This window comes from Channa argus, chromosome 4 (genome assembly GCF_033026475.1).
Source record: "Channa argus isolate prfri chromosome 4, Channa argus male v1.0, whole genome shotgun sequence".
NCBI lineage: Eukaryota > Metazoa > Chordata > Actinopteri > Anabantiformes > Channidae > Channa > Channa argus.
The window spans coordinates 5,779,835-5,796,631 of NC_090200.1; the positions used below are offsets into that span (position 1 = coordinate 5,779,835).

The 16,797-nt window shown below is 42.3% G+C and overlaps 1 protein-coding gene across 1 annotated transcript; it reads left to right on the forward strand.

Moving 5' to 3' along the window:
* The first annotated feature begins 530 nt into the window (after positions 1–530).
* Positions 531–14,200, forward strand: LOC137125922 (sodium/potassium-transporting ATPase subunit alpha-1). Its single transcript, XM_067502164.1, has 23 exons — positions 531–725; positions 1,188–1,301; positions 4,345–4,404; positions 5,477–5,578; positions 5,743–5,844; positions 5,916–6,029; positions 6,117–6,251; positions 6,370–6,487; positions 6,679–6,947; positions 7,030–7,338; positions 7,921–8,055; positions 8,231–8,423; positions 8,515–8,690; positions 8,804–8,940; positions 9,421–9,571; positions 9,694–9,862; positions 9,985–10,139; positions 10,271–10,394; positions 10,777–10,922; positions 11,047–11,177; positions 11,365–11,466; positions 12,285–12,376; positions 14,006–14,200. The coding sequence occupies exons 1-23, from the start codon at positions 714–716 to the stop codon at positions 14,032–14,034; spliced, it is 3,075 nt and encodes a 1,024-aa protein (XP_067358265.1). The 5' UTR covers positions 531–713; the 3' UTR covers positions 14,035–14,200.
* Positions 14,201–16,797: the final 2,597 nt, after the last annotated feature.

Here is a 16,797-nt window from a genome sequence, read left to right on the forward strand (position 1 = left end):
CTTTTTGTCTTTCAGACTTTGTCATTCAAATGTCTTATTCACCCCTGGGCACTCACTCATCAGCAGAACTGCTCTTTCACCTTTGTGGCTCAGGCTTTGTCTCTATCTGTGTCTATTTCTTTCTTCCATTATCTGGCTATTATCTTTTTTAGTTTGTTCATCGAAGTTTTTACACTAAATGAAGCAAGGATCCACTCGGGTTTGTCTGGAACTGAAGGGCATTGAGCCGCAGGGTCGTCCAAAGCAACTACCTGCTGCAAGTGAAGGTCAAAACGAAGATTAACGGATAGAGAAGAACGGACTTGGGCAGAGGCAGTAAATGAGTAAAGAGTGAAAGACGAGAGGAAGCAGTGAGAACAAAACAGGGAAGTTGAGCAAGATTTAGTCCTCCCCTTTCTCCTGCACCTCCCCCTTCCTCAACTCTCACCTGTTCATTTTCACCCCCCCTCCCCTTTTAAAAAAAAAAAAAGCTCCTCCTCTTAAACCAGGTGAACCAGTTGCGGTTATAAAGAGATGTCAATGCAAAGCAACTTATCTTCTCCGCTCTGGGGAGTGCGGAAGACACAGGACGCTACAGGGCTGAGAGAGAGGGGGAGTGTGTGTGTGTGTGAGAGAGAGAGAGAGAGAGAGAGAGAGAGAGAGAGAGGCGGAGAAGGAAAGTTGCAATTTAAAAAGACAATTGGATTGACTGTTCTCAGACTTGCATTGCAACCATGGGGCTGGGAGTAAGTATTGCTGCCTTCCTACTTTGTCACATGCTTTGGCCTAGTTTCTAAGAATCTTTAGATTTAGGTTAAAAGCTTGTTTGTTTTCCTCTTTTGAGCCGAAACCAAGTTTTAGTCACAAGTTATTGGTTGAGTTGCGGATTGCCTGGCGTACTTTGTACCTTAGTTTTGAAATCTGCTGTCTGAGCTTTTTGTGTGTGTGTGTTTGTGTGTGTGTTGTTTCTCACTTCACAGTTTTAGCAACTATTCAAACTTATCAAGTGTAGGATTTCATTAGAGTAATTCACAGTCCTCCTAGCAATGATTAACAAGCTTTTCGGCATGTTTGAACAGCACACTTGATACTGCTTTCTGTTCTGACTTGTGCAACTAAAAAGGAAGCTTCAGGCCCATTCTTCTTGATTGTGCCTCACTTATTTATTTATTTATCATTATAATTATCATTTTGCTCTTTCAATCCAGAAAGGGAAAGATGAGTACAAACTGGCGCCAACTTCGGATGGCGTGGAAAAGAAACCCAAGAAAGGTAAAGCGACCAAGAAGGAAATGGACGATCTGAAAAAAGAAGTCGACCTGGTGAGTACACAAACACAAGTAGAACGACTTGATTTCGGTGAAGCAAAAAGAAAATGACCCTCGTGAACTTTACAGCCACACTTTGCTTGCCTCACACTTAATGACAGTCCCGTTCAGACCGTGTTAACGCTCTTGGTCACTGGAAGTCACTGCCTTTTGTCACAACAATGACACAGTCAGGGCTGACAAAGCTCATGGAGCTCTCAAAAATGACACCGCTGCGTGTACTGTCACATTATTAAGGGCTGCACAGCTATACTTAACTTCTCAGTCATGCTCATCCATGTTGACTTTCATTGCTGAGATGCTGGGTGAGAGGCTGTGTTGTCATTACAGAGTCTTTAGTTGCTCAAAACAGACAAACTAGTCCCTTTTCTACAGCCAGTAAGCTTGGAAGCGTCTGCTTCTCTTTGCTTTGCGCGACTCTCAGATCATGCTTAGTTGAATCACTAGGGGAGTTTCCTATATCTCTAGCCACAATCACACAGATACTGAACTGCCATCGCTGCACTCAGCAAGAACGGTTGACCAATTTCCACTGGTGTCAGCTTTTTTTTTTTCTCAGGGTGAATCTGGTAGAATCAGGTAACTGGCTGAGGTCATTTTCCAAGGTCACGCGCCGGCGACACGCTCTTACATTAAAGCAAATTAACGCGTGGCTGCATTTTCTTTAAGGTTTTCATCTTTGCATTAGTGGCAGAGATTTGCCAAAAACGTGTGTGCACTTGTGTATTGTTATCCATAAATGACCCTTAATATACAGATGTCAGTTCCCAGAGAGGCAGAATGATGTTTTAGATTCATCCCCAAAAACACCAATAAGTCGTGTGATGACTTTACCATGTCGTAATTTTGCAGACGGATGAACACTGTTTACTGGTTGATGACTTTCACAAGGTTGTTAGGTAAAGTTGTACTTTCCCACACAACTACGATTACAAGAGACTGTGAATGTCATCGTTTGTCTACAGTTTTTGTCCCTGATCCCTCTAATTTTCCCTGTAATTACTGCTTGTTCCTTGCGAATCCAGCTCTGCCTTGAGTCAAACCAGCAGGTCACAGTGCAGCACAGGTAATTATTAGGCAATAAGATTCCCATCTAGATGACATATTAGTCATTAATGTCCTCCAGATGTCCTAACTAAATCTCAAAGTCCTGCCACCGGTCAAGGACACCTCAGTGCCATAGCAACCCTATCAACAATCTGCCATAACCTCTTTAGTACATCATTTACTTCAATTAACAGTCAGCGCTGTCTTTAATATTACTCCTTACTTTCTTTTTCGGAGAAGCCAGATTAGATTAGCTGCCTTGTGTTAAAAACGCGCAGGCTGAATTTTGGTTAAAGAATAATAGCTTACTGGATAGTAGTGGTAGTAAAACAGTAGTAGTAGGTGGGTCTCTGCAGAACGCACGCAGTAGATTTGTTAATGATTATTCCACTATCATATAATAAAGTGAGGCATCAAAGTCCATCTTAAGACAATGGAAATCATTCCCATGGCAACACAGCAGCCCGTGATTGCATTTCATTACATGTGACAAAGTTCAACCGAGTCCGGGCGTTAAGTTTGGTTGAGTTCAGCATCGTTTGTGGCTGCATTTTGTTTCCTAAACTGCTGGATGTGTTTATGAGACAGAGAATCAAAGAGTGCGGAGGCATTTCCTCTATAGGCTTCAAAACCAACTGCCGACAGACTGTTTCATGAAGCAACAGTAGTTGTGAGCATCTGATAACACATTTTGCATGGCGTGGCATTTGATATGGAGCACTTTTGCTTGCTTATAAAACAAAACTGTGGCAGGCTAAAGCACAACCATGCAATTACACCCATTTTCTCCACTGACTAACATCTCAGATTTTCCGCTGTTATGTAAATACATGTTTTCACACAGTATTTCTATATACTCCAAACAGTGGATGACTGTGACATTAAACTTTAAAAAGCTCAGGGGAAACTTGCATAACATAATGGGACGCTGTCTCTGAGTGGAGTAAGCTTTATTCATTTGTTCATTGATTCATTCACTATGGATTAACAGCTCCTAAACCACGAGTGCAGCATTTATATCGTATAATACGTTAAGTACATTATTATAGGAATTTTGAAGGAGTCAGAATCTAACAACAATTGGCAACGCTAGTCGTAAAACAGGCAAATTAAAAAGCTTAAAAGATGTGATGTTTATAATAGTTCAGTGAGTCAGATTGTAATTCATAATAATATAATAATGTATATTCCGCAGCATGTGTCATGTCTGAGGTCAATACCACTGCAAAAAAACAAAGTGGGCAACAAAACAAAGTCAAGGTTACACTATTTTGTTGTTTCACAGCATAAAAAACTGGAATGGGGGAGTTGCATATTATCGCAGACCATCAAAATCTAAATAACTTTAGAAAAATTCTCCTCATTCATCCATTGTGGGCGTATCCATAAAAAAAAAAAAAAAGCAGTGTAGGCACATGGATGTGTCAGCTTCTGTGGTTGCTCATTTGCAGATCTGCTTTTATTTGCTTTATCCCCCACTGTACTTCAAAATAACGAGATTGCTACTAGATGGAACCTCTCTAAAACCATGAGTTCAGCTACGAAAAGAATGGGCTCTCAGCTCCTCTGTAAGCTCAGGCAAAATGTCAAACACGTGAGCAATGCTCTCGGGAGCACACATCAGTCTATCAGTTGGGTGACACAGATTCGGTCGGACAGACTGTTTGTTCACAGCAAACTGACGGGATGAGTCTCTACGTAACGAGGCTCAAGGAGGCTTAGCACTGTGAGTTTTCAGTCATCAGCTGCCTCTAGTTTTACTCGAATGTCTACTTTGTGTAATCTTAGAATAAAACTACAGTGCATGTATAATCCTGATCCTGGCAGATTTTGCCCTCTCATCTTTATGTTCACTGTGTCCCACTGCAGCATGTGACAGGACAATTTTAATCCTCAAAGGAGATAATATCTACGGTTTAAAACGACAGGGATTCCAGCTTGTTTTACGCAATGTCTCTCAATCTCTTTCTTCTTCTTTGTCTCATCATAGGACGATCACAAGTTAACCCTGGATGAACTTCACCGGAAATATGGAACCGACCTAACTAGGGTGAGCACCTTGCGCGCGTGTGTGTGTGACTGATGTGGTCATTGCTGCTTATCACGATTTCATGAAGGCAGATAAACTGCGACCACAGGAAACGACCAAAACTGTATTAGGCTCCTGTCTTGTTTGAGATCTATGCAGGAAGTTTAGATTTTCTTTCCAAAGGGTTTCAGATATTTGCCTCCTCCGTCTCCACCTCACTACTAAGGTGGCAAATTAAATTTTTCACTTAGGCTTAAGCTTCATCAAACACACTGGACCCCGTTACACCACCCAATACAACCCCGCACTGGCCGAACTGATGCTGATTATCTGATCTGTCTGAGTTTTCCCCAAAACAAAGACTTCCTTCATGCAGAAACACAAGTCTTGTTGACCCTACCAACAAGGGACAAAAATGCTGCTGTTCACTCCTGGTATTCGACCACAAGCAGCCACAGTCACGCTTTACTATTAATCTGCCGGAACTGTTTTGTTTTTTATTTTTTTATTTTTTTGTTATGTTTTGTGTTGTTTTGTTTTTTTACTGTATGAGAAAAGACCATTGATAACACAACTGATCGTCTGGTCTCACACCTTTATCCCACTTTCTGACCCACAAGCTGTGATTTTCTAAAAGCTTTGTTTTGTTACTCTCTAATCACACAGAAATTGGGAAAAGTTGCAACATGTAATTGTAAGATTACTGAGGCCTTTCTATCCCAGGATGTGGTTTCTTCTGTTTTTTATTTCAACCACTTTAATCCACCACCTCCTGAGGTTATTATAGTTATTACAGCCTATACCTGTTCAGCAAAATACAGCAGTTTAGCAGGAAGTGTCGCTCCCAACTTGTCCTTCACTGTGTTTCCCTCCAGTAAACAAGGACAAAAGTGGCTATAGAAATGGAGGGGGGGGGGAAACTGGACTCACAGGTTTTTCTATAATGGTCCGTGGTTTGGTTTCCAGACATACGCATCAGACAAGTCAACTATCCATTACCTACTGCAACTGTATCTTTTGTCTGAGGTGTGAGCATTTCAACAGGTACACAACCTTAATCCTTTTGTTTTCCTTCTTTGGGTGTCTTTTTCAGGGTCTTACCGCCACCAAAGCAAAAGAGATCCTGGCCCGAGATGGCCCGAATGCCCTCACGCCCCCTCCCACCACCCCTGAATGGGTCAAGTTCTGCAAACAGGTAAAAGGCACTTCTTGTCTTCGTGATATTTCCATTGCAAAGCACAAACTTATTTTGCATACCCACAACTTTGGGGGGAGGGGATGCAAATTCACTGTGCTTCGCTGCAGCCGGTAAAACCAGTACAACCTTGAAACTTAATTGTTATTTTCTGTTGCTTCCAGCTGTTTGGTGGTTTCTCAATGCTGCTGTGGATTGGTGCCATCCTCTGCTTCCTTGCTTATGGCATCCAGGCAGCCTCAGAAGATGAACCCGCCAACGATAATGTAAGGAGGTCTTTGTTAGTGACTTCCGGTTAAAGAGTTAACACAACTAAAAATTTTCACTCTTTCCTTAGTTGTACCTGGGTGTTGTGCTTTCCGCTGTTGTCATTATCACTGGCTGCTTCTCCTACTATCAAGAGGCCAAGAGCTCCAAGATTATGGACTCATTCAAGAACCTGGTCCCACAGGTGAGAGCATGACAGATTAAAACCTAATTGAAAATCTTGTGTTCATTTATTGCCCTTAAATCTTAAAATTCACCTTTGGTCTTGTAGCAAGCCCTGGTCCTCCGTGACGGTGAGAAGAAGAGCATCAATGCTGAGGAGGTGGTGGTTGGTGATCTGGTGGAGGTGAAAGGCGGAGACAGGATCCCTGCTGATCTGAGGATCGTCTCTGCCCACGGCTGCAAGGTCTGTACCTCAGAGGCTTGTTCTTAACAACCAAAAACACAAACATGGCAGCCATAGCTTCTTACACTGACCTGACGACACCATGTCACTCTCACTTGCTTTATTTTTCCTCGTCCAGGTGGACAACTCCTCTCTGACTGGCGAATCAGAGCCACAGACTCGTACTCCAGACTTCTCCAATGACAATCCATTAGAAACCAGAAACATTGCTTTCTTCTCTACCAACTGTGTTGAAGGTACAGAAGTATTTAATTAAATGTAACTTACGCCAAAACTAGGCCAATGAAGCTAAATATTAGAAGGCTTCAGCCAATTTAAGCATAAACTCTAAATTGCTAATAAGAAAATCAGATGTATTGGAGCAGATCATTTCTTTTCTATTTCTGTATCTAACTTAAGATTTAATAAAATGTCTTTCTGTCTCCAGGCACTGCCAGAGGAATTGTCATCAACACTGGAGACCGCACAGTCATGGGTCGTATCGCCACCCTTGCTTCCAATCTTGAGGGTGGCAAAACTCCCATCGCCGTTGAAATCGAGCACTTCATCCACATCATCACTGGTGTGGCCGTCTTCCTAGGTGTGTCTTTCTTCATCCTCTCACTCATCCTAGGATACGGATGGCTGGAGGCCGTCATCTTCCTCATTGGTATCATTGTCGCCAACGTGCCAGAAGGTCTCCTGGCTACTGTCACTGTGAGTTGTGTTGCTTTAAAGGTCTAATAATCAGTCATTGATGGCGATCAGCTCTTGACTAGTCTGTGCGATCGCCTCTCAGGTGTGTCTGACTCTGACTGCTAAGCGTATGGCCAAGAAGAACTGCCTGGTTAAGAACTTGGAAGCTGTTGAGACCCTGGGCTCCACCTCCACCATCTGCTCAGACAAGACAGGCACCCTGACCCAGAACAGGATGACAGTGGCTCACATGTGGTTCGACAACCAAATCCACGAGGCCGACACCACAGAGAACCAGAGCGGCACCTCCTTCGACAGGAGCTCGGCCACCTGGGCTGCCCTGGCCAGAATCGCTGGACTTTGCAACCGCGCTGTCTTCCTGGCTGATCAGAGCAACGTTCCCATCCTGAAGGTAAAAATTGGAGGATGATATCAATAACATTGGCTTTAGTAAGATTGATAACACCATTGTTTAGCCCTGGATGTAAACAAGCCTACAGCTGAATTTACCCTCATTACCTCATCAAATATTTTTCTTCCTTACAACATTATGTTGAACTGGATACTTCAAGCAGTAGAAACATGAGTTGCTGTGACTGTGTGGGAGGTACTTATCTTGACATTATGTCTTGGCAAGGAGCTCTTTGGATCCAACAAAGGCAGCCAAACACCACAACAAATCTTTATAAAAGGCACTCAACATAATTGAAGCTTTCTCAGAAATATATAGCTGGTGCTATAGTAAGAGCTGAACAGACTGATTCATTTCTAACTGAGCACCGAGTAATGTAGTTAAACACACACGTATTATCACTTTCTTTGAAAGAATGTCACTTCCAGTAGAAATAGACTTTAATTCATATTTTAAATTGCTGTGAGGTTTCAGGGTCTTGGTTATAAGTGAATGGAATAGTCTTCTTACTCTGTCATGTATAAAACATTGTAAATAATGTGATGTGGTTAATGATTTTGCTTTGTGGTCTGATTTTCACAGAGAGATGTTGCTGGTGATGCCTCAGAAGCTGCCTTGCTGAAGTGTATTGAGCTGTGCTGTGGATCTGTAAGTGGCATGAGAGACAAATACTCCAAGATTGCTGAGATCCCCTTCAACTCTACCAACAAATACCAGGTAATAATAACAGTCCATTTTTGTTAAAGATTTTTACATTTGTAATTGTAATTGTTGACTTATACCTTCTAGTGGCTTTTCATCAATGACTAATTTGACTTCTTTTTTTTTTTTTTAATGACTGACAATAACGGGGAAAAAATGGCATTTTAACCCAAACACTCTCGTTTCACAGCTCTCCATTCACAAAAACTCCACTCCCGGAGAGACCAAGCACCTGCTCGTGATGAAAGGTGCCCCAGAGAGGATTTTAGACCGCTGCTCCACCATTATGATCCAGGGCAAAGAGCAGCCTCTGGAAGAAGAGATGAAAGATGCTTTCCAGAATGCCTACGTAGAGCTAGGAGGACTTGGAGAAAGAGTACTGGGTATAGCATTGCTCAATTCTACATATATATGTTTGCGGAGAAAAATCAATCTGTGAACTCCTAACAAACATTTTCTTTCTGTCTTCTTCAGGCTTCTGCCATTTCAGCTTGCCCGATGACCAGTTCCCAGAGGGCTTTGCCTTTGATACTGAAGAGGTGAACTTCCCCACTGAGAACCTTTGCTTCATTGGCCTCATGTCGATGATTGACCCTCCCCGTGCTGCTGTGCCCGATGCCGTTGGCAAATGTAGGAGTGCCGGAATCAAGGTTTGTAACTGTTGTCTTTTCTTTTTTCCAGTACCTCCTATGAGCAAACACCGGTGTTTCTGTACGGTGATGTTTTGTCAATGTCAATTTTTTGTTTTACCTCCTTCTCTAAGGTTATTATGGTGACCGGCGACCATCCCATCACAGCTAAGGCTATTGCTAAGGGTGTGGGTATCATCTCTGAGGGCAACGAGACTGTTGAGGACATTGCTGCCCGTCTGAATGTTCCAATTTCAGAGGTCAACCCAAGGTTAGTTATCCTGCCGAGGCTTATTCATCAGGCTTTGAACACTCTAGAAAAACCCTCCTTACAAATGTTGCACAACTTTCAATTTTATACTTAATACTAATATAGTTCCCAGCAAGGTCCGAGCAATCCACTCACGTTGAAAGGCTTTTACCATGACTTCTGTGCAGACAGATATATTCGATATTTATATATTAAATAGGTGTTTTTGCTGTGTTCACATTATAGTAACACCTGGGCAGGAAATTCCTGCTCATCACTGAAGCAAAAATTCACTTGTTAGGATAAAATAGTACATTATCCTGTAACGTGGCATATGGTAAATATCCTGATGTTCCATCTGATCAAATGACGTTTTAGTTTACACCTGACTTTATGCGGACGATGGTATAATTTTTCTTTAAGTCATCCTCAGGTTTTCTCTTAGAAACAGGATAATCGATTGCAACCGTTGTCCTAATTTTAGTGTGATTTAATCTCCAGGGATGCCAAGGCCTGTGTTGTCCATGGTGGTGAGCTGAAAGACATGACCCCAGAGCATCTTGACGATGTGCTGCAACACCACACAGAAATTGTCTTTGCAAGAACCTCCCCTCAACAGAAACTAATTATTGTGGAAGGCTGCCAGAGACAGGTAAGAATAAAAAGAAATTCAGGACAATTTAATAGAGAAAAAGTGGCCTGCAGAGCTTTCACAAATGTTTGTTGTCATAGATTTTTGTTTTGTTAAAGCACTTTTTCCTCTTTCCTCCACAGGGAGCCATTGTGGCTGTGACAGGTGACGGTGTGAACGACTCCCCAGCTCTGAAGAAGGCCGACATTGGTGTCGCTATGGGAATCGCTGGATCTGACGTCTCCAAACAGGCCGCTGACATGATCCTGCTGGATGACAACTTTGCCTCCATCGTTACCGGCGTGGAAGAAGGTAAGACCTACACTTGTCTGTAGAAATGTGAGAATGCAAATCATTATCATAGTGTAACAACACTAAGATTGCTTGATTTCAACACTTACCTCACAACATACATTTTTCTATTATTTTGTCAGGCCGTTTGATCTTTGACAACTTGAAGAAGTCCATCGCCTACACTCTGACCAGTAACATCCCCGAGATCTCACCCTTCCTTCTTTTCATCATTGCTAATATCCCTCTGCCCCTGGGAACAGTCACCATCCTGTGTATCGACCTGGGAACTGACATGGTAGGTTTGACCGGCTGCTCACTTTACCATAATTTCCTGGAAACCAATCAAATCACTGCTATATATCAAAAAGATGCATTATGCAAATTGTGGTGTTATATTACTGGTGTTTATCATTTGCCGTTTTTCAGGTCCCTGCCATCTCCCTGGCTTATGAAGCCGCTGAAAGTGACATTATGAAGAGACAGCCCAGAAACCCCAAAACAGACAAACTGGTTAATGAGAGGCTCATCAGTGTGTCCTATGGACAGATCGGTAAGTGTTACCAGTCATACTTTCATTACTCTGAGTTATTTAATCAGTAACATAGCAATTCAACATAACTGCTATGCACCCATATCCCCTGTAGGAGGCGACAAAGTGCCCAAATCTACATTACAACCCCAATGAGATTTTCAAATGATTGCATTCTGTCTTTATTTACTTTTTACACATCCCCCCAACTTTTTTGGAATTGCGGTTGTATATATATATTACAGCATTAAAAACGTATATTGATTAAAATAATTGTGTTCTCCACTTCATCAGGCTTTATGTGATAAAAAACGCAAAACGTGTGAATGACTTGTGGAGGCTGAAATCATTGCGGTATCTAATTTCGACCTAATCGAGTGTCCCCATTCTTCTCCTCTGGTAGGTATGATGCAGGCCACAGCTGGGTTCTTCACATACTTTGTGATTCTGGCTGAAAATGGTTTCCTCCCCATGGATTTGTTGGGGCTCAGAATGAACTGGGACGACAAATATGTAAATGACCTGGAAGACAGCTACGGACAGCAGTGGGTCAGTAATTCCATTGTGTTTTTTATAATCACAAGCAGAAAGCTTTTGTTTCTATCCAAGTAAATGATTCAGTTAATAGAAGAGAACAAGTGCTAATGCGTTTCTTCTTCTTACTCTGTCCCAGACATACGAGCGCAGAAAGATCGTAGAGTTCACCTGCCACACAGCTTTCTTCGTCAGTATTGTGATCGTCCAGTGGGCCGATCTGATCATCTGTAAGACCAGGAGGAACTCGGTCATTCAGCAGGGAATGAAGTATGTACTCATGTCCACTCATAAGACCTTTAAAGTAGAAAGACGCTGACTTCCGAACTTGAAGTTCGAGTCATATTACAGGGTGGATTATTTTGCAGATCCAGATATTTCTTTTGTTGGTTGCTCCCAGGTTATTATGAAAATAGACATTAGTTAAATATTGCTTCCACGCTTCCTGTTTCCATAGGAACCGTATCCTCATCTTTGGTCTGTTTGAGGAGACGGCTCTGGCTGCGTTCCTCTCCTACTGCCCGGGCATGGATGTCGCCCTCAGAATGTACCCTCTCAAGTGAGTAAATAACCCACTTCCTCTGTTTGAACTCATGTATGGAGGACTATTGAAAGTGCAATCCATTTCTGTTCTTTTATCACTGCACGTGAGCCCATTCCCAACGATGAGGTTTGAGTCCGTGTTGTTTGAGCTTTATTTTCTGCTTAAAAGATATAATCTCGTGTCACTGATCATTTCCACTTCAGAGGACGTTTAAAGCACAATAGTTAAAGTACTAATGAAATTCTTTACCCAACAGAGTAAAATAGAAAGTAATGAGGGCACATTAAGCTCATTATTTCAGGAGTTTTAACACACACACACACACACACGTGCATAGATGAAATCTCCTTGTCTTTGTCTCCTCATTATCGTGTGCCTTTCTCCTTCACCACCTTTTCATCTGTTTCCGCTGCTTCTGATTCCACCACTACTTTGTCACCTTTCTCCTAGCGTCTGTTTCTTTGTGTCTGAGTACCGGCCTCTTCTCAGACGATGTCGTCTTCTCTATATGTATTAATATTCTGGTTTTCTGTGCCTTTTTGTTGGTAAAGGTTTTCTTTCTCGTCATGGTTTACATGACATGCAAAAACACTTAATGCTTAATCAATCTATACTACGTGTTGATAGAGAGTCCTCTCGTTAGATTGACCTTTAGGAAGCCTGTTTTGGTGGTTCTGTTTCCTGTAAAGATTCACTGCATCAGTCTAAGTCTGCAACACGTTCTGGAAAATTGCAAACCACAGTGGCGTAAAACCTCCTGTGCAGCAGATACTTAATAATTCAGTCTGGAAGAATGCTCAGTCTCTCTCTGTGTGTGTCCATTCACACCCTAGGCCAATGTGGTGGTTCTGTGCCTTCCCCTACTCCCTCCTCATCTTCTTGTATGATGAAGCCAGAAGATATATACTCAGACGAAACCCTGGCGGTAAGTGGACATTTTTTTAAAAACTAATTTTTGCTCCTGTTTTCTGCATTTGGAGGTGAAGGATAGTTGAGTTTGATGCAATGGTGGTTAAGTGCATGGTGTATTAGTGAGATGTGCGCTCTGTGTGCACCTCTTGTGTCTAGTTTGTACGAGTGCATGTGTTTGTTGTCCTTGCCCCAACTGCGTCTCCACATAGACCGGTGAACTCACACATGACAGGGCCTCAGTGGGGATTACAACCTTCAACCCTGCCATAGTCAATAGCTCATTCCACCCACGGAGCTGAGCAGAACCTGCATGCAGGGCTGTCCCCGATGCAGCTGTGTTTGTGTATGCGTGTGAGAGTGTGTGTGTGAGTGTGTGTCTGCCACATCTGGCTCTCACAGCACAGATCAGTGAACATCCTATTGCCCATCCATGGAGAATAATGTGCTAAAATTAACCAGAAAATAACTGGCACAGGTTCAAACAATTGGTGTATTTTATGAAAAAACTGGAAGGGGGATAAATTATGTTTAACACATCTACAGTTTTAGGAATCGTTTCCATGAAGGCACAACAAAATCAGAGAAAGTGATACAGACTTTCATTCAATGGGAAAAAGGCACCTACTATATACACAAAAGTGATAAAAAGAAAAAACAATTGAAGAAACAACAGACTTTTTGATTCAACAGAATATTTTACGTAATACAACAATTCAAATAAATTAATTCAACTAAAATAGGCTGAATGACAAGATTATAGATGCGTGATGCTAATTACAGGAAACACTTTGAAATATCACTATTTATGATCTTTTCCAACAAATCTGTCTGGGCCATTTTCATTTGTTGTAGCATTTAAAATATTCTGTTAAATCAAAAAATCAAAGGCAAGGTGAGATTTGTATTGGTTTTACTTTTTAGTTGTCAGTTAGTTTTATTTCACGTAAAGGTTGCAGCGGTTTTGTATTAAATCTGTATTATGTGTATGTTTTCACAGTGCACACGGTCACTTTATTTTTAACCCTGGGCTAAATTAGGTTTGAAACCAGGATTTCAGGCCTGTGATATTTATTTTTTCCTGCAGTGTAACACAAGCCTCCACTGTGTTGCAGACCTAAAAATAAATGTAGCTTTGGGCTCAGTGGTGCCTGAATCACATAGTTTAGGCACCAAGCAACACCTTGGAATCCCTCTGATTTCCTATACAGTTTTAATGAAATGTGTTTACCTCTAAGGACAGAGAACATAGGAGTGTTAGCTGCTCCAGTTCTGCCCTATAGGATGATAGTATGATCTCATGAGCAACTGTGAGACACAAATGTCAAGATCTTCACGTCCCAGCAGGACACACCTCTTAATGGCATTATTAAGAAATTCATGGCAGCGTTTGCTCCACATTTGTGATGTATCTTGCTCACACTTCTCAGCCGAGGCCTATTTCTCCTAATCGCTGTCAGCTAACATGAGGGATTATGTCAGATTGCGGCCTGAGCGCAACAGAAAGGTCACAACCTTTTTAGACCAACCACGTTTGCCATGCTGTTATATCCTCTCTTTTGATTTGTTTGGCAAAAGACTATTTAGAGGTTAAAACATCCCCCGACACCCTAATATCCCTAATTCTGTCTGCTTTGGTTTCTAGGTTGGGTGGAGCGTGAGACATACTACTGAGTCAACACAACACAGTCATGGAGGAATCAGTGTTTCGCCTTTATTTACTGCCATGTTACATATTTGTCAAATATTAGTCACACTTCCAAAAGCACAGAACATGGATAAACTGGGAATATCATGTTGTTAATGTCATTCACAATAAAAGATTTGTGTACCCTTGTAAGCTGAGGCTCCTTGGAAGTTTGTTTCTTGTACGCATCATTTTCTCGTGGGGTTCTTTTGACGCGTGAAGGCGTAAAAGCAGCGGTTTGGGAATTAGATTCAGGATCTTTTCTTTTTCTGTGGGTTTTCTCGCCTCAGTAGTTCCTAATTTTACGCCATTTTGTCATAAGAGTTCAGAGGTGGACGAGCATTCACAAACCCAATTAGTTCAACCAGAAGATGAATAATTTACACTCTGACAAGCAATTTTGATGTTTTGACATTTTATTAAATAAAAACAAGTGAGAAGCAGTGACCCAACTGCAGTTCACATACATTAGTCAAGCATTAGTCACATTCAAACCCGACAGCTGCTCTCCTGTAACCACCAAAATGTTTACACTTCTGATATGTCAAAAGTTTTGAAATAGTATAAGTGTTAGATTACTGTTTGTACTTTGGTGTGGGTCTGATTTAATCAACACCACTTTATTTTCTGTTCATTAACTAATCAATCGATACATTATTACTTCACCTTTTGTAGCACAAGTGTGCGTGTGTGTGTCTGTGTGTACCTGTAGGTGCATGTGCATTATCTCAAGAGTCAGTCACCAAAATAATGTTTGCCATGGATGGATTGCTCTGTTGACCACTAATGCAAAGAGGCCCTCAGTGAAAATGAACTGAGCCCACTCTACTTTGTGTTTGCCCTGGCCATTATGAACGCCCCTTTCTCCCTCAGTGCCTCTTATGTGTGTGTGTGCATGTCACAGATGGCTAGCTTCATGCTACATACACACACTTGGGGAAACACTTGAGCTTCAAGGCAGAATATTACCAAATAATATATGTTGCATGTTTGCGTGCTGCACCAAAAGACGAGCTGTATGAACGGCTGTTTCAACCAGCCAATCAGGTTTTTCCTCCTTCCACTGGCGATTTCTTTTACAGCAGAGGGTGCTAGTGGAAGAGAGATAGCGGGAGTCTGCAGACAAAAGGATGGAGGGATGCAGAGAACATTGGAAGAAAAAGAAGCAGATTGCTAGATAGTGAGAAAAGTCAGTCGATGCGATACAGAGGAAGGAAAAGAGAGAACAATGAACAGTGGTGCTTTGTCAGGCACGTGCAATTGATCATCATATTATGGTCTTTGCTGCTTCTGTAATATTTTCCTGATGACTTGTCATGCTGATAAAGCAATTTAGATGAGATGAATGGAGCAGGGAGAAAGAGGCAGCAGACAGAGACTTAACAATATCGTGCCTTCATCCTGCGTTCACAAGCAATGCCCCCGAACGTGCCTGTTGCTATGGCAACTCATAAGAGCCCTCTTCTCTCTCTCTCTCTTTCTCTCTCTCCAACATCTAAATAAAATCTAGGCTATTTATAGAGCAACACTGGCAGCACGCAAGCTACACTGATTGTACATGCATGGATGTGAATGCCCTCACTTGTGTAACAAAAATAAAGTGTATAGGCTATGTATACACACCTACACGTGCACGTGTGAGCATACACCTCCACAATGCCACGGCTGCTGTGTGTCCATCTGTGAATTAAGTCCGCCTGTGGTTTTTGTTTGTTTACTCCTGATTCGGTTTTACATCATATTTAGGAGAAGTTAGAACAACTTGATAGAATAATAGACGTCTGTGTGTGTACGTGTGTGTGTGTGTGTGAGTGAGCTAAAGCCTTACAGTTAATTCTTCCCATCGGCATTTGATCTCTTATCTTGTGTGCTGGTGCTGAGTGCTCTCTAGGCCAATAGATAAGGTGTGTTGGAATACACGAGGAGCCAGATAGTGAATGACACAGTATACCTGACAGGATACAATAGCGCTCCAATGATAGGCTCAACTTCTCTGCCCAGCTCTGAAAGAGCTGCTAATAGAGCTGGTTAAAGCTGCAGACAGGAGTGAAACTATAGTGGTGAGCCTTAGCAATGCAAAAAATATGATGGGGATATATCTTGGGATGTTTGCATGATACATGAAAGGCTGAAACACCTTCGTCTGTCAGTACGTGCAACAAGAAGTGCCTAAATGTCTCTGCTTTCAGGCTCAGATCCAGGGATGAAAGACTAAATCTCCCATTTGTGTTTTGGGATGAAAGGGTTTAAGAGCTCCTGGAACAGATGCAAATGGCCATAAGGGTGCCACCGCTGAGGTACAGTACAACTAAGCATGTGACCATGGCAGAACCTGGCATGCTGTTTGCATGGACAGAGCTCCCACTTCTAACTTCCATCTCAGCAGTGGGGTCTGGGGGTCAGGGAGCATTCTGGTGCTAGCAGGGATTCAGAGTCACAAGTTTTTGCACCCCAGTGACAGTGCGGAAACAATCCACAGGGGCCCCTCTAGGCAGGGGGACATACTTTGAGGGGGCCTCATAGCTAAAGGTGTCAGAATGCTGCTGCCGTGTATCTATACCTCAGGCGGGTTATCTATAGTATGACAATGACTGGGTTACGCAGATAAATATGTCTTTGCAGCTCTGGATTTAGAAAGCAAAAGGTTCAGAAGTTGGCTGCCTGCTATCACCCCGCAACAACCTTGTCAAAGCAGCAGGGGAAAGGAGGTGTCTGCGAAACCCAGCTGTTAGGCTGGGGGAGGTGTAGCT

Coding starts and splice junctions, on each gene's coding strand:
- LOC137125922 (XM_067502164.1), top strand. Junction 6,948..7,029: donor GTCTCCTGGCTACTGTCACT/GTGAGTTGTGTT, acceptor ATCGCCTCTCAG/GTGTGTCTGACTCTGACTGC. Junction 8,424..8,514: donor ACTTGGAGAAAGAGTACTGG/GTATAGCATTGC, acceptor TGTCTTCTTCAG/GCTTCTGCCATTTCAGCTTG.